At 47.6% G+C, this 23,973-nt stretch overlaps 1 protein-coding gene across 8 annotated transcripts in view; it reads right to left on the bottom strand.

The window, feature by feature from the left end:
* Positions 1–12,349: 12,349 nt before the first annotated feature.
* Positions 12,350–23,973, bottom strand: part of CPNE1 (copine 1) — an 82,378-nt gene continuing 70,754 nt past the window's right edge. For 7 of the 8 annotated variants that reach the window (XM_077831927.1, XM_077831929.1, XM_077831928.1 and 4 more), the window contains 9 exons: positions 21,882–21,980; positions 21,110–21,196; positions 20,972–21,031; positions 20,347–20,480; positions 18,405–18,459; positions 18,271–18,322; positions 16,771–16,904; positions 15,797–16,033; positions 12,350–13,638 (listed from right to left, as the gene is read on the bottom strand). In XM_077831927.1, coding sequence (XP_077688053.1) covers positions 13,522–13,638; positions 15,797–16,033; positions 16,771–16,904; positions 18,271–18,322; positions 18,405–18,459; positions 20,347–20,480; positions 20,972–21,031; positions 21,110–21,196; positions 21,882–21,980 — 975 coding nt within the window. In that variant the 3' untranslated portion in view covers positions 12,350–13,521. Of the gene's footprint in view, positions 13,639–15,796; positions 16,034–16,770; positions 16,905–18,270; positions 18,323–18,404; positions 18,460–20,346; positions 20,481–20,971; positions 21,032–21,109; positions 21,197–21,881; positions 21,981–22,046; positions 22,143–23,973 lie in introns of all 8 variants that reach the window. The other variant, XM_077831935.1, reaches the window with a different exon arrangement.

Raw genomic sequence — 23,973 nt, 5'->3', positions numbered from 1 at the left:
GTAGGCGTTTGGGATTGAGTTCTTTTTAATGCTTTGTTTAAGCAGCTGGCCTGGCTTCTCTGTGGCTGTTTATCCCACTTACGGGCTCTGTGACTTGTCTTCTTTTTTCATTTGCTTTGTTGCTTCCATTCTTTTTTTTTTTTTTCTTAATGCAATGGGTACTCTGCAATGCTTGTGCCATCCTGGCTGAATCATGTAATCTGTTGCTAGGTGTAGTGAGCCTGGAAGACATCCCAGTCTTCAAATACATCTTGGTAACCTTTTAGTAGCTTTGCTGCAGGGATGCTGTGTTCTACTGTCTACTTTTGCTATGTATTCTGTTTTGCTTGTGTCTGTTGTATTAATTACTAGGCTTAGGTTTAATGTCACTAGTAGGGTTGCCAGGCATCTAGTTTTCAACTGGAACACCTGGTAGAAAAGGTACCGTGGCGGCTCCGGTCGGCACTGCCGACTGGGCTGTTAAAAGTCCGGCTGGCAGCGCAGCGGAGGCATGGGCTAAGGCAGGCTCCCTGCCTGCCCTAGCTCCTCATGGATCCCAGAAGTGGCCGCCAGGTCCTTGTAGCCCCTAGGCACATGGGTGGCCAGGGAGGCTCCACATGCTGTCCCCACCCCAAGTGCCAGCTCTGCAGCTCCCATTGGCTGGGAGCTGCAGGAGTGGTGCCTGCGGGTGGGAGGATGGCACAAGGAGCCTCCCTTGCCACCCATGTGCCTAGGGGCTGCAGGGACCTGGCAGCCATGGTAAGTGCCACCGAGACCCCGCACCTCAAGCCCCCTCCCACACTCCAACACCCTGCCCCAGTCCTGAGCCCCCTCCTGCATCCCAAACCTCTCATCCCCAGCCCCACCCCAGAGCCTGCACCCCCAGTCAGAGTCCTCACACCCCCCCGCCCACACCCCAACCACCTGCCCCAGCCCTGTGAAAGTGAGTCAGGGTTGGGGAGAGTGAGCAATGGAGGGAGAGGGGATGGAGCAAGTGGAGGTGGGGCCTCAGAAGAGGGACGGGGCAGGGGTAGGTCCTCTGGGAAGGGGCAGGGAGTCTGGTTTTGTGCCATTGGAAAGTTGGCAACCCTAGTCACTAGGTTCGTGAATTCGCTGGTTTTAGCTGAAAGAAGTGGCTTTTGTGTTGTCTGTATTTCCTGAAACATCAGCCTGTATATGTTGCCTTGGTATTCGGCTTGAAATTTACGTCGTCCTCAGAATGATGGTTTGCTTTGCTTGGTTATAGTTTTTGGCTTTGCTTGGTTACAATTTTTGTTTCTTCTCTCGCATAATGCTGAGGAATTCTTTGTAGCCTTGCACATTGGCTGATGCCCCACTACTTGACATGCGTTTTCCTGTTGGTTTGTGTGCTTCCGCCTTGTCATTGCGTCGAGTGCTACTCTGAGTTTTGAAAACCATTTATTTTCCCCTTCTTCTGAAGCATCAGAGATTGGCCACAGCTGGTGACAGCAAATCACTTGTGTCCCCAGCCTGCAGTGCAGGAAGTGCCTCTATCACTCAGAGGTGAGAGTGGCAACTGTACGTCTCACATGTTGTCTAAGCTGGAGGAGGAAAGGGACTTGCTAGGCTATTTGTGCTTTGCCTTTTCACCGCTGGCAGACAGCAATGGGTGGTGAAGACGGGGCATTCACAGCATATCTGGCCACGTACTGGAGGGAACTCACAGGATCCTTGTTACAAGGGGTGTTGGGGGTGAGATCCTATGCTTGTGATGGCATCAGCCCCCTCCTTAGTAAATTTCCTGGGCCAGACAACTTAGCCCTGAGCCTTTGAAGAACCCATTTTTGCCCTTGAAATGCTCATACCTGATAGGTTTTTTTTTTTTTTTAAGGGCAGGAGGGGTCAGTTTGATCATAGAATATCAGGGTTGGAAGGGACCTCAGGAGGTCATCTAGTCCAACCCCCTGCTCAAAGCAGAACCAATCCCCAACTAAATCAGCCCAGCCAGGGCTTTGTCAAGCCTGACCTTAAAAACTTCTAGGGAAGGAGATTCCACCACCTCCCTAGGTAACGCATTCCAGTGTTTCACCACCCTCCTAGTGAAAAAGTTTTTCCTAATATCCAACCTAAACCTCCCCCACTGCAACTTGAGACCATTACTCCTTGTTCTGTCATCAGCTACCACTGAGAACAGTCTAGAGCCATCCTCTTTGGAACCACCTCTCAAGTAGTTGAAAGCAGCTATCAAATCCCCCCTCATCCTTCTCTTCCGCAGACTAAACAATCCCAGTTCCCTCAGCCCAAAAGTCCCAAAAGACCCAAAAGTCTCTGCCCTTGGTCAGGGCAGCCCCAGAGTTCAAAAGTTTATCTGCAGAGTTTTTACCTCCCAGCCTGGGTGGAGATGGGGGGTGGGGGTGTTAAGGGGCACCTTACATGGTCCAACACTGATGGCCCCACCTCTCCATGGGGCTCCGCTCCGCCAGCCGCTCCACTCACCATGCTGCAAACGGCTCTACCATATAGCTTCAGGCTCCCCCACTACTTAACACAACACTCAGTGATTTCAGCTCTTTTGTGATTTCGGCTTATAGTAGGGGAGACACAGTGCTGGTGCACCATTAGCCCAAAGTGAATTCAGCTCAGCAGCCTGTAACTAGACTCCTAATAGAATCAAAATTAGCTCTGATATTCCACAGTAGAGAAAGAAAGAAGTGAAATTGGCATGTAAGGCCCTCCCCAGGAGACCCATGCCACCAGGTATTTATACCTGTTCCCAGCCTCTCTCCATTCACAGAGTTTTGGAACCCATGTCCCTTGCCTAGCGAGTGCTACTTAGTTGACGGTGAGTCCCTCCATCATAACAAAAGGCCAAGTACTGTTCCACTGTCCTTGATTCCCATAATTAGGGTAATAACAATTTATTCTTCCTGCCCCAATAACAGAGACACTGGGGATCCCACAGCAGCCAAAGTGACCATTTGGGCAGCTATGGCCTCATTCTAGGCAGGGTGGGTGTGCCTATGCAAATGAGATCGGCCCCTGAAGTTCTTTTCCACAACTTGCCACACCTCACCACCAGATGTCAGGGTGGAGCTCATCCTGACTCTGCTTACGGCATTGTTGAGGTTGTGATCCACTAGAACTCCTAGATCTCTCTCAGCAGTGCTGCTGCCAAGCCAGTTATCTCCTATTCTCATGGGTGGCACGTATAAGAGGCTAGGCCTCCCCAAAAGAGGCTGGCCATGCAGGGGACAAGAAATGCCAGACGCGGCCGGGCCCTGACCCGCTGCCTTTGGAGCACCACCACCAGAAGGTCCCCAGAAGTGGGGGGCCTCTGGTGCCTGGACAGTGGCCTCGCCCACATCTGCCCTAAGGCCCTGCTCCCACTTGGCCTCCTCCCTAAGGCCCCGCCCCCATTCTGCCTCTTCCACCAACCCTCCCCTGCCCGCCACTCCCTCCTCTCCACTCCCTCCCCATGCACAACAGGAAGAGGAGTCCCACAGCTGGGCCAGCCACTGGGAGGCTGTGTGTACTGATGCCAGAGCAACTCAGTTAAGGGGTGCTGGAACAGGGGGAGCCAAGGGGCCATGGCCCAATCACTTTATTTTCCAACTTAAGGGCATGCAACGGGGGGGAGGGGGCAGAGAGGAGCGAGCAGCAATCAGGCAGGACCTCAGGGGAAGCGGCAGAGCGGGGGCAGAGCCTCACAGGGAAGAGCCTCAGCGCAGAGCAGGGGATGAGGCCATGGTCTGGGCACTGGTGCCCCCCCACTGCTAGCGAGCTTCTGGTGCTCCCGTAAGCCTCCCTAAATGAGAGAGTTACATGCCGCCTATGCCCATTCTGTATCTGTGCATTCGGTTATTCCTCCCTAAATGTATCACCTTAACATTTGTCTTTGCTGAATTTAATTTTGTTGTCAATAGCCCAGTGCTCCAATTTATCAAGATCCCTCTGAATTTTATTTCTATCCTCCAATGTGTTGGCAACCCCCCAAGCTTTGTGTTATCTGCAAATCTGGTCAGTATGCTCCCTATTCCTACATCCAGGTCATTTATAGAGGTGTTAAACAAGACCAGACCCAGAACAGATCCTTATGGAACCCCACTTCAGACCTCCCACCCATCTGACATCATCCCATTAATAGTGACTCTTTGTTGTTCAACCAATTATGTATCAGCTTAACAGTAGTTCCGCCGAGCTCACATTTCTCCAGCTGACTTATCAGAATGTCATGTGGGACTGTGTCAGAAGACTTGCTGAAGTCCAGGTAAATTATGTCAACTGCATTCCCCCATCCACCAAATCAGTTGCCCTGTCAAAGAAGGAAATCAAGCTGATTTGGTATGGTTTGTTCTTGGTAAATCCTGCTTCTGCTAGCGAGCAGCCCTTCATCCTCCCAGTATTCGCAAATTGAATGTTTTATACATTGCTCTAGTAGCTTTCCAGGTATCAAAGTCAGGCAGACTGGTCTACAGTTCCCCAGCTCCTCCTTTCCCCCCCTCTTAAAGTTGGGCCACTACTTTAGCCCTTCTCCACCCTTCTGGGACCTCTCCTGTCATCCATGAGTTTGTAAGTATTATTGCTACTGGGTCAGAGATTTCTTCAGTACCCTGAGGTGAATAGCCTCAGGCCCTACTGACTTGAATTCATTCAGATTGGTCAGAAGATCTCTGACATGTTCTTCACTTATCCCGATCTGCATCCCTGCCCCTTTATTGTCTATGTTAACTTCGTTAGTTGTCCAGTCACGTTATTTTTTTGTGAGAAGACTGAAGTAAAGTAGGCACTGAGCAGCTCTGTCTTCCTAGCATCTTCTGTTACCAGCTCACCTTCTGTGGATGGTTTTGCAGCAATGATGTTCCCAAGCTGTGGTGGGATGATAGATGGCATGCGTAGCCCGATTTTGGCACCAGTCCACCTTGCCATGGAATACATCAACAGAAAGGCTACTTTTCTATGGTAGTGGAAGCTCTGGTGGATCACCAGGGTCGTTTCACCGACATCAACGCGAGCTGTTCAGTGGAGGTGCACAACACATGCATCTTTAGGAACACAGGCCTGTACAGAAAGCTGCAAGCAGGGATTCTTTCCAGACCAGAGGATTATCATTGGGGATGTTGAAATCCCAGTAGTGGTCTTGAGAGACCCAGCCTACCTCTTACTCCCATGGCTCATGAAGCCATACACCGGCCACCTTGACAGCAGCAAGCAGCGCTTCAACAACAGGTTCAGCAGATGCTGAATGACAGCTCAATGTGCCTTTGGCAGTTTGAAAGGCTGCTGGTGATGTCTACTCACGAGATTAGACCTCAGTGAAGAAAATATCCCCATGGTCATAGCTACCTGCTGTGTGCTTCATAATATCTTGAGGCAAAGGGGGAGAAGTTTCCGCAGGGGTGGAGGTGAAAAGGCTCTCTGCTGATTTAGAGCAGCCAGATACTAGAGCTATAAAAAGAGCTCAATGGGGAACTATATGGCTCAGTGGGGCTTCAGGGGCGTTTTAACAATGAGCCACAGTGATGTGTGTTGCTGTGGTGTGCTGTGCCTGGCATTGCTTTTTGCCCCTGATGTGAACCTTGTAATGAATGCTCTGGGTGTGGTAACACAACAGAAATGCACCTATCGCTATTATCTGTGAACATCAGCCCCAGCCCCCATATGCTGTGGACTAAAAAAGATTAATTAAATTTCCATAAACAGACTTTTATTCCAAACCCAGGCAAACAGACACAACTGAACAAAACTTATAAATACATGGGAAAGTACCTTTGCAAGGGAAAGAATAGTCATTTCCATTTCACAAACACATACACCACCTGTGTCTCTCACAGGTCGGTATGTGTGGCTGTGATTGCGTGTACTCTCCTGCCGATTGGAGTGGTAGGGGAGTGCTGTTGTCCCGAAAGATATGTGGAATGTGGGAGGGCTGGGGGGAGGGTGGGGGGCGGAATTTAGGGAGGTCCCAGAATGCAGTTCTCTATAGGCTGTAGGAGGAGGCAAACATAGATCTGTTCAGCCTGAGGTTCAATCAGAGACTGCAGCATGTCTGTTTCCTCCCTGAGCAGCGCTTGTCATCTCATACTGCCTGTTTCTCCTGTCCTTGCTATCCCTCTGCACTCTGTCCTTGAGTGTGAGCCTTCAAGCCCTGTGCTCAGAATCTGAAGCACCAGAGGCTTGCAGGACCTTCTGGTACATTTCTTTCTGTACTCCGTGATTTTAGATTGTTGTGTGGTTATGATTAACGAATATGTTAAATCATATATCATCATTGTATGTTATATAGGGTTAAACTGTAGGATTTGCTGCTGCTGGGGAGGGTGGCTGGCGGGGCTGGCAGACTCCCTACCCGGCCCCGCGCAGCTCCCAGGAAGCAACGACACGTCCCTCAGCTCCTAAGTGGAGGCACGGCCAGGGGGGCTCCATGCACTGCCCCTGCCCCGAGCACCCGCTCCACAGCTCCCATTGGCTGGGAACTGTTAACAATGGGAGCTGTGGGGGTGGTGCCTGTGAGCAGAGGCAGTGCGCAGAGCCGCCAGGCCAGCTTAGCCATACTAGGCCTTGGAGCTAAGAAATGCTGACATAAGTAAGTGATTGAAGACTAATCCGATGCCTTAAGATTACAGGAAAAGATGTACCAATGGGTGATATTGTGAAAACTTAACAGTAAAAGTAATTTTTTGCTTACATTGCCTTGTGCTTTTCTTTCTCCTCTGTATCTGGTCAAGCCGCTCTACCAGTGTGGCGGGAGAGACCCTCAAGGCCACATTTGCAGCGGCTAAAGAAACAATGGACAGAGATATTATTGTGAGTGCATTCACTCCCCTTGATCCATACTTGTTACAAGCACAACATTCTCACTTCTTCTTGGGATTCACAGAGCACGGCAGCAGTCCCCGCCATGGTGAGCACGGCCCATTGGAGAGGGGGACGTTCTGCTGCAGACTGTGTCTATATGCTGCTAGTCTGTGTGCTGCAATGGTGCCTGCTGACTGGCATGGGAAAGTGTCCTACTGCAGTGGAAGAAATAAGGCAGCCCTCCGCAGAGATCTTTGGCAGAGGATTGCAGACTGCTTCCAGCAAAGTTTCCTTGAGATCTCTATGGAGGATTCACGGGACGTCCTGGTGCACATAAACAAACTGTTCCACAGGGCCCCCTATGCCTAGCTGTACAAGGGAATGAGAAGCAGACAGCAACTCTACCTCCACTGTTTATTTCACCACCTCTTCTAGCCTGATTTAAATAAATAGTACCTGAACAGATGTGTCCCTGCAATACTGAAGCAAACTGCATACTTACCAGAGGTCCCTTCCCCTGCATCAGGCTCGCCAGTGCTGGACCGCTGGGAGTGGCTTGACTGCTCAGGAGTCAAAAAGAGGTCCTGGCTTGCTGGACACCCCCGCCCAGTCGTCTGTCTGCCATACTCCTCCTCCTCAGGGTTCGCTTCTGTGGCCTGTGACTCCAGCTCCCCTGAAGTATCCACAAGGACCTTGGGGATGGCGGTGGGTCACTGCTGAGAATGGCATGCAGCTCCTCGTAGAAGTGGCACGTCAGAGGCTCTGCACCAGAGTGACTGTTTGGCTCCCTTGCCTTCAGGTACGCCTGTCGCAGCTCCTTGATTTCCACGCGGCACTGCTACGTGTCCCTGTTGTAGCCCTTCTCCCCCATGCCCTGAGCGATCTGGCCATAGGTATCCAAGTTCCGACACAGACTCCTCTCCACACAGACCCAGGAGATCTACCACCTCCTGCGCACTCCAGGCAGGAGCACGTTTACTGCATGGAGCCGGCGTGGTCAGCTGGACAGTTGCTACGTGAGCTCTCCATGCCGACCAAGCAGGAAAGGGAATTTCAGTAGTTCATGGGGCTTTAAAAGGGGGGGGGGGGGGCGGGAAGATATATGTTCTTGTGTACCTGCTCGCCGAGCAGCAGAGTTCAAAACGATGACCAGTGGGGTCACAGTGAGGCATTGTGGGATACCTCCTGGAAGCCACTAAAGTTGACGTAAGTAACACAGTGTCTACACTGCTACTGTGTCAACCTAACTACATTGAACTAAGCGCTATGCCTCTTGCTGAGGTGGAGCATTAGGTGGGTGTAGTGGACGACTTGCATCAGTGGGAGGAACATTGTAGTGCAGACACTTACACAGTTAGGTCACCCTAACTCTGTCGTGTGGCCCAGGCCTGAGGGTTAGAGACCTTGCTGCACAGTAGCGAAGAGGCACCAGGGTGGGAAGAGTGCGGCTGCATCGCTTTGCTGAGCAGGAGCATTCAGGTGCCCCCACTGGCCACAGCTTTGCAGGGGTTTCGAACGTGGGGCTCCCGGCTGACGGGACCGGAGAGCAGCAGGTGCTTTCTGAGACAGAGGCTCAGCTCAGTCTCACTGCAGGCTAGAAACATGCTGTGTGGCTGCATTCCAGCTACTCCCAGGGTCAGCCGCGGGGCAGACAAGAGGGGTCAAATGCATCATCTCCTCCGAACAAGAGTTCCTAGCACAACTGGCTGCGTTTTAGCTACGTCCTGAGTCAAAGAACGTGAGGCCAGTGTCACAGGGCAGGACTCTCCGGGGAGCAGAATTAGATCCTGAAATGAGAGACTCTAGAACATGCTGTGAAAGGCCCGGCTGGCAAGAGCAGATAACCCAGCTTGCCTGAAAACCCTGTCCTGGCTCACACTAACGCCGTCTTGTCCTTTAGGGTGACCATATGCCCCCTTTTTAACAGGGCAGTCCCATATTTAAGCCTTCTTCCAGGTGTCCCGACTTTCTGTTAAATATGGGCAAATGGTCCCGTATTTTCTGGGATCGCGGCACAGAGCCAGCAGCGGGGGCAGCAAGCAGCCATGCCCCTTCTCTCCCCCCAGAGCCTGCCCCTGCCGGAATCTCCCTCGCTGCCTCCTCCAGCAGGAGCAGCATCGCCAGGGATGGGCAGCGAGAGTGTGCCTAGGAGCAGCCCAGGCTCCACTGCCCCTCCTGCCCCGCCATCCCGCGTCTCCTGGGCAGCACTCCCGCCTTGCATGGGTGAGAAGCCAGGGCAGGGTGTGCCCCACCTCCTCCATGCACTTGCTGTGCCCCCTGCCTGGCACCGGGGGCAGCCCCCAGAGAAGGGGGTCCCTGCTCACCCCCTTGTTTCACCTCACTGCCGACACACACTCCCCCCTGCATGTGGGACCCCTAGCGGGGTGCGGAGTAACATGGGGGGCGGCGGGAGAGTGGCAACGTCAGCCCTGCACTGGAGGGAGGGCTAGGGAGAGCAGACAAGGGGGCATGCAGCTGCGGGGGCTCAGACCACCAGCCGCGCAGGCAGGCATGCAGCAGGGCTTGGAGGACCAGCCCTGCGCACAGGGGTGAAGTGGGGGCTTGGACCAGCTCTGTGCCTGGGGGAAGAGGACCGAGGGTGGGGTTGTGGGCAAGTGGCAGGGGGCTCTGACTGGGGAGGGGGGTCACAGGGAGGCGGCAGGATGGCTCAGGCCAGCCCCAGGCACCAGTGGGGAAGGGGACCTCAGGCTGGCCCTGCAAGGGCAGGAGGCAGGGAGGGCTTAGGTCGGCCACATGTCTGTGTGTGCGGGGAGGGCAGCCTAGGGGTGTCCCATTTTCCTTTTGGGAAAATATGGTCTTACCCTACATGCCGTCCCTTGGGAGTCTGGCTTCAGGGAAAGGCAGCTATCCACACTCAGTCACCTTTCCCCTCACTCACTCGTGTTTCCAGCTTTCACGCTTTGCTCCCCAGCTGCACAAGTAGATTCTCCTCTGGATTCCTTCTCATCTCCCTTCCACAACGTCTGGCATGTCTGGGCCTGTCTCCCTTCCAGAGCAGGGAAGCCCGCTCCAACTATTAAATAGTTACAGCAGTAGTTTAGCTATCAGCGAGAGATGTAGATAGGCAACACAACCTTTAGGTCTTAATTCAGTGAAAGGGAGGGAGGGAGGGAGCGTGTCTGTGTTTTGCACTCCCAGGCAGGAGACCCTTTCCATGTATAATTGCCAAGTTATTTAACCAGAGTAGAATACTCCACCTTGGAACTCCCACACGCTCTTTGCTAGAGCTTTGAGATCCATATAATTAATTACCTAAACATTCTAAAGCTCATTGGGATCCTCAATCACTGTCCAAGTCCATATCAAAGTGCAAAACAGTACTGCAATATTGCATTCCTTCCTTTGGTTCCTTTGCCAGTAGAAAGCATTATAATTAACCATTTCCTTGCATAGCTTCCCTAGCCCCTCATGTTCAGGCACTCAAAACTTTCCAAACATTCACCTTTTGGAGTGAAACGTTCTGTGGCTGATCTCTGCCCAAAGATTAATTATTGTGGGGAAGTCTCAAGGAGAAAGAAGGGATCCATCCGCCCTCCTGAGTTATGGGAAAGGGGGCACATTCATCCAACTGTAAAAGCATTCGAACTCCTTTAACCTGTTTACAGCAAAAGTGGCTGAACTTTGCAAGCTGGCATGTAGCCAGCCCTCAGCGAGGAATGTGCACTTTCTTAAGCTTGAATAAACTACCTTTCATTTAGCTGCTGAGAACATTTTAAAGCGACCAATTGAGGACGCGCAGTAAATTGCTTTGGGAGTTACGCCCTACACATATGTCCATCTGTTTAAGCTGGGTGTGTCACAGGTGTGTTCAGAGAACCCATGGTCTCATGCCTGCTTTCTGAATAGCCTGTTTTAATCAGAAATTAAATGCAAATAGAAGTAACAGGATGAAGGTTTTACACTAAAAGCTGAAACATTTGCATGTCCCAACTTATTGCAATTTTGGCAATAGTATTTTCTAGTCCTATTTTCCTTGTTCAGTGTGTAGCTCAACTTATTAAAGACTACACTGTAAACCATGCAGGATGTGTACTGTGGCCAGTTAGCACTGTGCAGCCTTACTGCTGTATCCAGGCAGCCTTGTGTTTAACATAGATAGTGTTTTTTATACACAGCTTTTGGAGAGTTAATTCAGTAAAGTTTCTCTGGAGTCACACACGCTTCCTCAAGGTCCTGAAGTTCTCAGCTCAAGCAAACAATATGTTGAGTCTTGGCATGACTGCATTCTGTAAACTGTCGCCTGGACTTCTTGATTTGGGGGCACCACAGTCCATCCCTGGCTTGTAAGTGTTAGCTCATCTCACTTGTTCTTCAGACTGCAGGTAGGAGCATGAGATGAAGTTTGGTAAAAAATTCCATGTAACTCTGTGTTCCAACCAGTGCTCTTACTAGCCCTTTTGTTTGGGGTGGGCAAGGTGTGCCAAAGTTTTCTGGCTGCCAGTTGCTGTTAAAGTCAATAGCCAAAAGCAGCACTCATGGAGCCCTCATATTTATGCACCAAGGAGAAGATTGCCCAGCACATTCGGCAGAGTGAAGGCACCAGGCAATTTGAATTATTTTGTTCATTTAGATCCCAGCTGGCTGTGTAAAGCCCTCTGGGAACACGAGACTTTTTAAATTGCAAAATCCTTTTGGCTGTGTGAGATTCTTGGTATTTGCCTTAAGTACCACGAACCAGAAAATTCTTTCTACTGCTGCTGAGATAAGTGTGTGGAAGTTACATTGAGCAAATTGAGGTTATCAACTTCCAGTGTGATCAACCAACTGATTATTGAGCAGGGTTTGCCAGTTTCCTTCCACGAACTCCTACAGTGCAGGAAAGTTGGGCTGTATAGATCAGCTGGTGAAAAAAGAACATTCCAAAAAGCTCGTCTGGTTTGCTCCCATGGGAGCAAACTACCCTCTGCTCATGAAACCTGAGCAGATTAACAGGCCCTTTAGAGCAGAGGGATTTATTTAAATAGGATTTAGGCTTTCCAGTCATGACTAATGCGCTTGCCTGAATCCGCGAAGGCCATTGAGAGAGATTAACTAAGGGTTTGTCTTCACTGCAAAGCGGTAACTTGGTTTCTTATCCAGGTGTTGCTCCTACACCTCCTCCATTCATACACACAACCCTCACACCCAAGTTTGGTGGTGCTTTCAATGTGGGCTAGCTGGTGGTATGGGTAAGAGCCTGGGTTCCACTTTCACTTAGGCTAGTAACCCACCCGCTTTTGCAGTGAGGACACAGGCTATCTCATTCCAGTGCTGTAGTCCTCCAATGCCTTCGCACAATTCTCCTTGTGTGCAGAGGACAGACGAGTTCTCCCACAGTTTGCTGGGGAGGAATCAGAGCCCCTCATCCTACTACAGAGCAAAGAACCATGGGATATTCCCTGAAGTCCTAGTCATGCAAAGCACCAGTGAAGACACAGTACCTCTTAGTTCTGTAGTGTAGCTGCTCATGCCCAGGTAGGCTTACTTGGGTGTAGATCACATGAGCTAACTCTGCAGTGAAGGCCTAACACTTTCCCACTAAAGGTAATAACTGAAAAGGCACTGGCAGGAGAAACAGCATAGAAAGGAACAGGAAATAAGAACCCACACACAGTTATAAACAAAAGCAGATTCTTTATTTGGAAAACTGAAAGTGGTGAGCATTTGCGGAGCACCAACAAGGCAAAGTTATTTTATTGCCCTTTTGAAATAAACTCTCATCTCTGTTATCTCCAAACATACCCATGGGATTATCCCCATCTTGTAACGGCAGAGAAAGCAGAAACATTACTGCCTGGAAATTCAGCCTCCTTCCCTTCTGTGACAGGCACACAGGACTGTCAGAGTTAATGTGCCATCTACTAGGAGACACGTGAACGGGGAAATCCCACCCTCCTGGGCACAACCGTTCTCTACACTCACCTGCTCTCTCTGCTTGTAGTTGTGGAAGCTCTCACTGGAGGGAAAGAGGGACTGACTGAGGCCTATATATAGAATCAAAGAACTGGTAGGGCCCTCGAGAGGTCACCTAGTCCAGTCCCCACAACACAAGCTTTGAGTGAAGGCACCATAGAAGCAATTGCTGTAAATAGATAACCTTATAAAATTACTTTTGCAAAATCTGGTAACTTAAGTTTAAAAAATATATTTGCTTTATGAAGAAAATGTAATAGAAAATCGCATGGCACTCTACAAAGGCACAACAAAAATTACCTGGGCCATCTAGGCAGCTGGGGGACTTTGATGCAAATCAATATACGAGGGTTTCTATCAAGTTGATAGAAGAGAAGAGAAACCCTCTGTCCAGCAATACATGATCAAAGACATACATTGGCAAACATGATAGCAATTAACTCATATTCCAATAAACTCAGCGTGGAAAAAATGTTACTTGGTTGTCCGTTTTCTGCAGTTTCATGCACCATGTGGGCTTTGAAATCTAGTGATAAATCATGATTGTAGTAAGTACTGAAGTAACTGATTCATACATATAAATTCTCAGAATTTGGGAGGCCAGGTTTGCTACTGAAAACTCCAATTCTTCCACATAAGAACTGCCAGTAGCTACATTTTTTCTGTGTAGCATCTCTGTAAAGAGTGTTTTCATTTCTAACATTCAGCAGAAACTAAAGATACATAGTGTGTAAATTAGGGAACCAAAAGTGATACATTTCAGAGGTGCTGCCTAGTACATGATGCCTCACAGAATTTGTATACAAAACTGATACATAAGCAGACATGCTCTTCCTGTTTCTTTGGAGACATGCACAGCAGGTACTCTCTCCTCTACTCTTGCTTTGCTCCAGGTAGCTTCACAGGAGCCCAGCCCTGCATCTTGTAATAGGACACCAGCTGCTTAGGAACTTCAGCCAGGACTGTCTGGGAAAGAGCCTCCCGAGGAGCCTGCAGGAGACACCAGTGTGAGCAAACCAATGCTACCGCACATAATAGAGGGCCAAGTTATCCATCAATTCCCCTCAGACAAGGAAAGACCCAAAACAATGTCTCTACCGCTTCAGCTTGCTACTAATCAACAGAAAAGAAACCATGAAACCTGAAGCAACATCAGGAAGGGCTTCCCTGTGCTCTGACTGGAAGAACACCAGGAACTCTGCTTGATCAGGGCAGGGCATCCTATTTAAATCTAAAGGGAGGTACAGGAAATTGTCCGCACAACTGGGCTTTACCTGGCTGCTACACTGGACGCTGCAGACTTATCTGACTCCTGACCCCTGCTTCCTTGCTGTGTTCCTGATCCTTGCCCCCTGGTCTCCCACTCCAGCTCCAACCCTTGGCTTGACTCCCAACTCCAACTCCTGCTCCAACCATTAGACCCAGCCTCCCACATCCCACCCCTGACATTAAGGCCTCTTCTATACAAGGAAGTTTTTCAGTATAACCCAAGTTGTAAATTAACTGAATACCATTGTACCAGTAGAGTCCCCCCGACCCCAGTGTGGCCACTCTTATTCTGTAGAAGAGTGCCCTTTTCAGTTTAGCATAAACCTTTTCCCAGGCAACGGATGCTAATGTGAAAAGAGCCAGTCTAGGTTTTTAAACTAAATTATATGGAGAACCTCATATTCCCCACTGTGCAGCCAAAGAAAGAATAGCTTATTGCAGTCAACAGCAATTCTATGAATCTGACAAAATTTGGACTCCATTTCTAGATAATTTTAGACAAAAAATATTGAGATGCTATAAGAATGCCAGACCTCCATTCCATCTAACCCCTCCACTTCCTCCCCCTGGTGCCTCCTTCCCTCCTTTGCAATATTCATGTATGTTTATTTTTATTACTGTCAACCCTCACCCTAACGTGTTATGCCTACGTGGTATTGTCTGGTTTTGCACCTTTGACAAGTTGTAAAGCTGCAAAATTCTATTGCAGATCCTATAAAACAGGAGGTATTTGGACCCACACAAGCTGTAAGTTGCTTACCTTTTTGTACTTTTAATTGCCTGTTTCTTTTTGAAAATCAATGAGAAATCAATCACAAAAAGCAGCAACCACTCTTATACCACAACAGGAGAGTCCAAACAGGGTGTCACACCAATAGAACTAAATGGATACAACTGGTAAAATCCCTGTGGGGCAAGGCCCAAGAGAAGCCAGCCTTCCCAGTACCTGACGTGCTAATCCAGAGGTGGAGGGTGCTCAAAGAACAATGGGCCAGGCTACATCAAACGGGGTTCTTCCCAAGAGCGGCTCTGGTTTATTATTATTTGTATTCTCGTAGTGCCAAGGAGCTCCAGTCATGGACCAGGCCCTGCTGTGCTAGACTTGGAACTACTCCTTGGAGGTGGCCATCAGCCCCAGGAGATCTTCACACAGTGCTTTGGGATAGCTCAGCTTGTCATTGTTTCTATGCCGTTTGAAAAACACTTTGCTATCCATGTTAAAATTAAAACGCCATTTAGAATTCCATTCTGGGCCAACTCCATGTAGTACAAGTTTAATTTCAACTTAAAAATTGGGGAAAAGGTGAGGCTGGACGACAGCCTACAGGCAAAGCAATGTGCTCCCATGAAGAGTTCAGAGTGCAATCCACTGGGAAGCAGGCAGGCAGGGATGAGGTGGTAGCATGCTCTGCCCTGCTGGATGCCTCACTCCTGTGCCATCGAAGTTATGGAGGCAAAGAGGTCAGGCCTAGTGAGGTGACAGCAACTTAACTCTCATTCCAGAGGAGATATTGCGCTCAGTCTTCTGATCTCCTGGAGGCTGAGAACACAGCAGGGGCAACATGCTACGCCCCTGGTTGATCGGAAGTACCTCCATTTACTCTTGCTCCTCAACCCAACAAGCTGGGATTGCTCAACTTCTGACGGGCAGGAAACATCTCACAGTTCTCTGAGGAACAGTCTCCAGGGCAATTTTGGGCCACACTTCCCTGCAGACAGCTCACTGGCTTCATACACTAACTACATGGTTAACAGAGTCTCTACAAAACCACTCCTCTCTCAGATCAAACCCGTGACAATTGCAGACTCCTTCCAGTACAATGAGATCAGGATTAACACGCGGTTTCTTTTCCTCATGTTAAAACAAAAGATAACTTACACTGAGGAACTGTCTGAAAGGCACGAACTGTACAATGTCTCGTGCAGCTGGCTCCCCTGTCAAGGACTTTAATACGCCGTTGTCCCCATCCAGGAATTCCATGGCTTTGAAATCAGCATTGCCAACTCCAATGATAATAACAGACATCGGCAGTTTAGAGGCATTAACAATAGCTTGCCTGGTTTGATCCAGATCAGTGATCTCACCGTCTGTGATGATCAGTAGTACATAGTATTGCTGCAAAACATTCAATCAGGCAATCAGGCCAGTTTAACATCAAACCCCAGCAAAAGGCAGTGCCTTAGTCATCGCTCCTTCTAGGAAGGGAAACCAGATGGGCTTGTGGATAAGGCACAGGACTGAGTGAAATTCTATTACCCATTTTGTCACACAGTATACATGTGACCCCGGGCTAGTCACTTCTCCCTCTGCAACTCAGATTTTCATAATCTGGACCTAGTTTTAAAGGGGAGGGGGGGAGTGAGAGGCTTAGTTCAATTATGTTTGTAAAGAATTTTAAGATCCTTGGACGGAAAGCACTAGGGAACAACAAAGTACCACTGAAGCAAGCACATTGGTTGCAAAACCTGCTGTTTGATGCTGTTTTCCTTGCTGATGGTATTGTTACCCTCACAAGGCCTGGGATAGAGACCAGTGGAGTGGGAGGGTCTGCGCTCCCCTCCCACCGTCTAACAACTAGTTGTCACCTCCGTCAAGCATCAACCATTGCACCCCACCCTATTCAGCAGTAAGCACAGAGCCAGTGTTTCACCAAGATATTATAAGGTGGAGTAAAGGTCACCTGGACTCCACAGACTGAGTAAAATACCACAGAGATCTGAGCAAGTTGGGGGAACCATATTAGAGGAGTCCAAGCAGGGAAGGAGAAATCTCTTTGCGATTCTATTCGATCGCATACAGGGAAAGTGGAAAGGTCAGGAATGCAGGTCTGTACCCGATAAACATGGACTTACAGCAGCCGTTCCTTGCTGTACTGACTGAGCTGCAAACCTTGCCACATGGTTTATAATAGGAGAGAAATTTGTTGGCCCATAGAGTCGGACCTGAGGCAATGCCTGGCGATAAGCATCCACAATTCCTTGGATTCCTATACAACAAGAAGGTCTGAATTACCAGAAAAGCCTTAACATTTTACCTATCTTGCTAATTGTTTTATGAGCATTATCCTTCTTGCATTTTACAACAACCGGTCACATTTAAGGTGCATACAGAAAATCATACTGGACCGATTTCAAAGCAGCAGCCAGTACTATGCGTGGCAAGGAGGCTGTGGGTGCCCAAGGTGGTAGTTAGCATGGTCAGTGGGAACCTGCAGAGAAGTGGCAGGGTATACGGCAGACTCCTTCCATCTTGTACTTGCCAGATTTTCCAAGAAATGACCCTGGTTAGTGCCACTAACATAATACAGCTGATGTGAGCATTTCCTCTACAAAAGGAGGGTTTGCAGTTGATGGACTGGTGTGTGCTTAGGCTGGTGACTACCAATTTGTGCAAACACATGTATTTCTGCTATCTCCCCCCTACCCCCATTTTCCTGCTTACGCATCTACTGCATATTGTCTAAATCCCAAATTGTGAAGTCTCTGGGGCAAAGACTGTGTGTTCTTTGCTTGTATAGTGCCTAGTTCAGTGGAACCATCTCTCCATTTAGGGTCCTTGGCCATTACTGGACTAGATATACTATTGAAGGCCTTGTCTACGCATGACACTTGCACTGGTTTAACTAAAATCAAGTTGTAAAAATTGATTTAGTGAAACTGTTACAAACTCTTGTGTGGACACTTAAACTGGTTTATTGATTTTGCTTCATTTTGCAATTTATGCTACACTCACACAGCCTGTCACACTGGTTTTAATTGCGTAACTGCAGGACCGAGGCTTTCTACAAAGCTGGCTTAAAGGGACAACCTTGAGGTAGCAAGGAAAGAGATCCTAGCAATGCAGTGGGCAACCAGATTCACTCTGGGAACAAATACGTGGATTCACACAGGGAAACTCACAGATTTGCAATTTTCTGCTGGCCTCAGACAAGATAGAAAAACTGAAGTTTCTTACATTTAATGTGCATGTGCTAGGTACTGAATAAAGAGGGAATGAGACAGTCCTAGCTCCAAGGACTTTATAAACCAACTCAAATGAAAGAACAATTAAAAAGAGGATCGTAGACAAGCTACTGTTTAACAACACAGCTTTTGAGAACAAAAGAAATAAACTTCAATACTTTTAAAAGCCACATTTGCAAAAGGATGAATATTTAGTAAACATTTGGGTGAAGCAATGATACATTTCAAATACTCTGGATTCATATGTATCATCCACAAACTAAGACCCCTGCTGCCAGAAAGAGTGGACGGTTGATCCACTTCCGATTTCTGTGGACATAAAAAACTGAACAATTTAAACCAGCAGTTCTCCTATTCAAGAAACATTAACAAAGACAAAGGTGTGCTTACCCCGACAATAGGGATTGTTGGGGTTAAAGTTCAAGGCAAATTCATGAGAGACCTGGAAGAGAGAACATTTACATCCATTTAGTGAAACGTTGACATGCACACAAGAAGTGCTGGCAGAATTCTGAGAAACCTACCTGCCAGTTTGGAGGAACCTGAGCTCCAAACCCAAACGCAGGAAACAGCTTATCTCTGAAGGAGAGAGGGAAACAATAAGAAGCCTGAAAAATTGGGATATCCACCCCCCCATTGCCTCCCCTTATCGCTGCTTCAATTGATGGAAGGTGAATGCTGCATAGGACCCAAACCTGCTCCCACTGAAATCAGCAGGGGGTGGTGCAGGTCCTGTGAAAGCATACTGCTGGGGCTCAGCACTGCAAAGCTTGCTTTGGGTCACTGAAAAGAGGAGCTCAAATCTCTGTTCAGGAGAACACCAAACCCCTCATTCAGCAGTTCCTGCTCACATAAGGCCTGCCTACACCTTAATAGCAGCGGCACTGCAGAACAGGACTGGTGTTCTGGGACAGAGCTAAGTGCGGACATTTATCCAGAGATATTCATTCCTCACCTTCATGAGCACCAAGACGACCCCCAGCCTAACTGAATTGGCTTCTTTAGCACTGACCCCCCCCACTAGGTGATATAGTCAGAACAACCTTTCATGAAGACATCCCAGCTTGGTTTACAGACTTCAAGAGATGGAGAATCCATCACATTCCTTGGTAATGGTTAATTACCCTCACTGCTAAACATTTGCACCTTATTTCTAGTTTCAATTTGTCTAGCTTTAATCTTGCAGAAATTGAAGTTCTCCACATAGATTGATCAGGTCATCTCTTAACCGTCTCCCTGATAAAGGACTCCTTTAGTCTCTCACTGTAAGGTGGGTTTTTCAGTCCTTACATCATTCTTGTGCCTCTTCTCTGAGCCCACCCTAATTTTCCAACATCCCTTTTGAAGGGTGGACAACAGAACTGGACACAATATCCACATCCTTGTGAATGTCTAGCCATCAGCTCAAGTTCAACATGGCTAAAATAGAGCTCTTGATCTTCCCCACCATGCCTTCCCTGCGACCTCCTCTCTCAATAACTGTGGATACCACTGTCATCTTTATTGTCACTCAGTCCCATAATTGAGATGCCGCCTTCAACTCAAACCTCTCTCTAGGTCCTCACATCCAGGCTGTCCACATCCTGCAACTGTTTTCTGCACAACATCACTGAGATATGGCCTCTCCTAACCATCCATGCAGCTAAAACTCTTCCCCAGGCTCTCCACAGCTCACAGCTCAATTAATGCCACATCCTTCTCTCTGGCCTGGACAAATGCAATCTTGTCCCACTGATATCCATTCAGAATACTGCTGCAAAGACCATTGTCCTAGCCCGTTGTTCTGACTATGTCACCTCTCTGTTTGCATCCTTTCACTGCTTCCCTCTTCTCTACTGTATCAAACACAAGCTAGCTGTCTGCACTTTCAAGGCCTTTCACAGCCTATCCCTACCTTACCTACCATCTCTAATTCAGTAATGAAAGGTCACACTTCTGTGGCAAGGGGTGCATTTCCTAGTCCATACTGTGGTGCAGAATTGTGGCACACATAATTAGATGATCTAGTAGCCCAGTGATATCACATACTCCGGAACCGTGGAAGGATAATTAGAGATCAAACTCAATCCTGGTCATCAGAGAATGGCCTTTGTCTGACCCTACTTAACCAGAGGGATGGTCATCACAAGGAAGGGGCTCTAGGGGTTCCAGAAAGATGGTTGAGAATTCCAGTCTCTCTCCTAGGACACACACTGTCCCACTGAAAAAAACTAATGATATTTCAGGTTAAGAGAGGACTAAAGCCAGACAGAGCTCATCAAAACTAGAGAGCTGGCTAGCACGTTTCCCACTGAATTAAGACTTGAACAAGCACGGCATTCAGGCACAAAATGTGTCACCGGCAACAAAAGATTAACACTTGACAGCAGCATTTTACATTCACCAATAGCCCTTGACTGCCAGCACTTAGAATTTCACATTTTTCAGAAGCCTGTGGATGAATCAGTTCAAGAACCTCTTACATACGTGTCGTAATCCTGGACCACATTCCCCACACTCCAGATGGCAGTCAGGTATTCGTTTATCCCATTTGGACTGATGTAGTGAAGAGAATCCGGTGACTTTGGATCTCCATTGGAGCCAGTGAAGTCTATACCCACCTGATTAAGAAGATAAGAACAGCAGGTCATTGAAGGGTCACCAACATTACAGGTAAGTGAGAGAAAGAAAACATTTCTATCCAGAAACTGAAGCTCACGGCTAGCCCAACACACGTGCACATGCAGACCGGCATCAAATCTCCCCAGCAGCAATGACCAGTACTGCTCTGGGACCCATCCATTCCCTGGAAGTCCCTGTGACATACCCCCAGGGCACAAGTAGGTATTGGCACCCTAATTTCTAGGGAATGGACAGACACCAGCTTGTTTCCTGCTAGTCTAAAAATAAATGACCTGAGAGCAGTTTAAGAAGCTCCCTGCCCATTAGAGTTACTGTGAGATGCAGAGCAATGCTCATGAAAATCAACCAAAGAAATTACTTTCTTTATCCTGATCATCTCACAGAAATACAGAGAGGAAACTGTCTATTATATAAAACCTCTGAATGATTGTTGTCATTCACAAAGACAAGAAGCAGGTGAGCAACTCACTGTGAAGTTAATCTGGCAGCCTCCCATGACATAATCCAGGAAAGAGTATTCAGTTTCAATCTAAAGGAACAAATACTCAGGGTTACACCTCCTCTCCTACAGGAGCAGGAAAGCTGGTAGTTTGGAAAATAAGTTTACCTTGCAGGATTTTATCCTAACAATTCCAGAGTTTTTGTAGCTCTTTTTCTTTTGTTTCTTCCCAGGGTGAATGCATTCAAATTCCACCTACAGGACACAATGCACATAAGAGCCAGATTACTGACATACTCACCTGAAGAAAGCAGAGTTCAGGAGTTTAAACCAGAGCAGTGCAAAGGATGTGATTCAACCCAGCCCGCCTCTCCAAAAAATAGTGAGATTAATGGGATTTTTAAACACACCCACAGTAAACAGACAGATTCTAACCACTTTGCCACATGCTCTGTTTCAACAACGATATTTTAAAAAAAGTCAGACTTTAAAAAAAAAAGTCTATTGCTCTAGAAAACTGGCCTCCTGATGGTAGGGATAAGTCAGCTATGCAGCGGTGACACTCTTGGTATGTCTCCTGGAGTCTGCTATGCTGGAGTGAACAAGAGGGGGAAGCTACTCTGCTTCTGCCTGATTCTCCAGAGACAAAGGAAAATGGAGATGATGGAAGCATGGCACAGGAACTAGACAAAGGGCACCAAAATACCTTCAGGAGGAGGAGATGCAACGGCACCCAGAGTTACAGACTGGGGTGCTTGGGGTGCAAAATGTATTTACTTTTCTGGGATGTGTGTTTATGACATTACAGCACAAATAAAATTACTTTTGAATATGGAGCAAAACTCTACACTAGCACGATCCAACAATCTGTTGCAAATCCTTTGCAGTGAGTTATGGCCCCCTCAGCTGAAAAAATGGGGAAGAAAAAGAAAAAGCTCACCAGAGAGCTGCCTCCTGCTTTCTGCAGCTGAGACAGGTTAGTTTCAAAACTGCCTATCAAGTCATGTGACCCATCACTATCATAATCTGTACAATGTACCTGAAAGGAAAGAAATAGCAGGCAATGGACAAAGGTACTGTATCAGGGAGAATTACAGCTGCTCACCACATGATCTCTCGCTTCCAACAGCTTTGCAGTGATGCAAGTGAACTCCCCTATTAAATCAGAACTGGTGCTGTCATCCATATCACTAACTGAAACCTGACAGTAAAAGAGACACTCAAAGTGAATCCTGGTTAGAGACAGAGAAATACTGCTACTCAGCCGTTTAGCTAACGGGCAATTAAATGCAACTCACATGCACAGCAGAAGTTTTGCTTCAGTCAGGATCTCTCCCCAGCTAAATTGATCTGCTTTGCTAGACTACTGAATATTGTTTACTTGTATGTTGGTACAGAGGTATAAACATGATTTTATTCTGCAGAGGGTACTCAACTGGAATATGGAGAAAGAAGCAATAAGAATGCTGTATCCAACATCATCCAAAGTCTTTCATATTTTCATACATAAAAAATAATAATATGGACTGCACTGGAGATTGGCAGCTCCAGAGAGCAGAAACCTAGCCTGTCTTCTTTTGTATTTTGCACAGTACCAAGCAGACTATCTATATTTGAATAGTTAATCACATTTAGATCAGCCTGGAGACCTGATTCCCCAATGCTAATGCCAATGCAAGTGACAATGGCATACAGAACATGCTAAGACCTAAATCAGTTATAACACCACATGATGTTAGCCACTAGAAAGCAGTATGTATGAGGTTTTAATATGCACAAAACACACAACACATATTAAAAATCACAGAATGCAAGTACTCCAGTGGAAACAATCAAAAACCAATGCTTACGAACTGGTGCCTTTCCCCACCTTTTCAAAAACAAACTCCATATGCTCCACAGACTTCAAAACTCACTGACTTTTGGGGGTCTGGCTTTATCAAAGAAAAAATTACCACCATCACAGGACACAGCTCAGCACAAGCCATCTCCTCACAGTCAGCTTCTCCCAGTGTTCTACTCTCAGGACTGCTCAGTGACCACGCTTTATAAGGGTGTCAAACTCATTCTTTGGAGAGGCCCAAATTACATGTGTAATTATAGCCCACAGGGTTAAATTCAGATCTCACAAACTCCCCTTGATCCACTGCAGCTCTTCCTGCTGGTCACTGGGAAATTTGCACAAAAATCAAGGGTGAAATGTGCCTTTAGCTAATAAATAATAACCAAAAGTTCAATTAAGTATCTTATAGTCACATTTGACCTCACTCAGTGGAAGAGCATGCTCACTTTTAAGACCACTTATTTCTTCCTTTTACTTCTCTTCCTTCCCCCATCCTTCGTCTCTGTTTCCTCCTTTCCTCTGCATTCCCCACTCTGCAGCCATTTTCAGTTTCCACCATGAGTTTCTCTACCATCCCTTTCATCACCCCATCTGCTAAAACAATTTGAAATGAAATAAATAATGCTCACATTTAAAGCACTGAGGCTGCAGAATTACCAACCTGACGAGGTAACAGGACAGGGAGTTCTCACCTCAGAACCTTACATCCTCTCCATCTAAAGAGCTTCTACATCCTCCCTTATATCTGGGTGGGGAAACGAGCCCTGTGAGTCATCAGAATCCACATACTCTTTTCCCAGTAAACTCACACCTGCTAACAGAGATTGAGGCAATATTTTTTATGCTGATGGGAGAGCTCTCCTATCAGCGCAGAGCATCTTTTGTACTGGTACAGCTGCGTCCTAGAGACATGGGTTACCATTGCTAGACTGTTACGATGCTCAGAAGGAAACAAACATCTCTGAAACACGCTCTTTTCAGCAACAATGGGCAGTCACAGGCGGTCAACCCTGACTGCATCAGTGGCCAGCTAGCAATATTGTAGGGAACAGGTCATAACCCAACTGTCAGCAAATACTCATTTCCTGCATTTGTCCAATATTTTGTGGGACCCAAGAGGTCCTCAAGGTGAATAAAGGATGCTCTACCTCCTAAAAATGAAACCACCAATATTCACAGAAGGCGGTGG

This window comes from Eretmochelys imbricata, chromosome 13 (assembly GCF_965152235.1).
Source record: "Eretmochelys imbricata isolate rEreImb1 chromosome 13, rEreImb1.hap1, whole genome shotgun sequence".
NCBI classification, from domain to species: Eukaryota; Metazoa; Chordata; order Testudines; family Cheloniidae; genus Eretmochelys; species Eretmochelys imbricata.
Note: the sequence above shows the minus strand (reverse complement) of the source record. Positions and strands in the feature narration are given on the sequence as shown.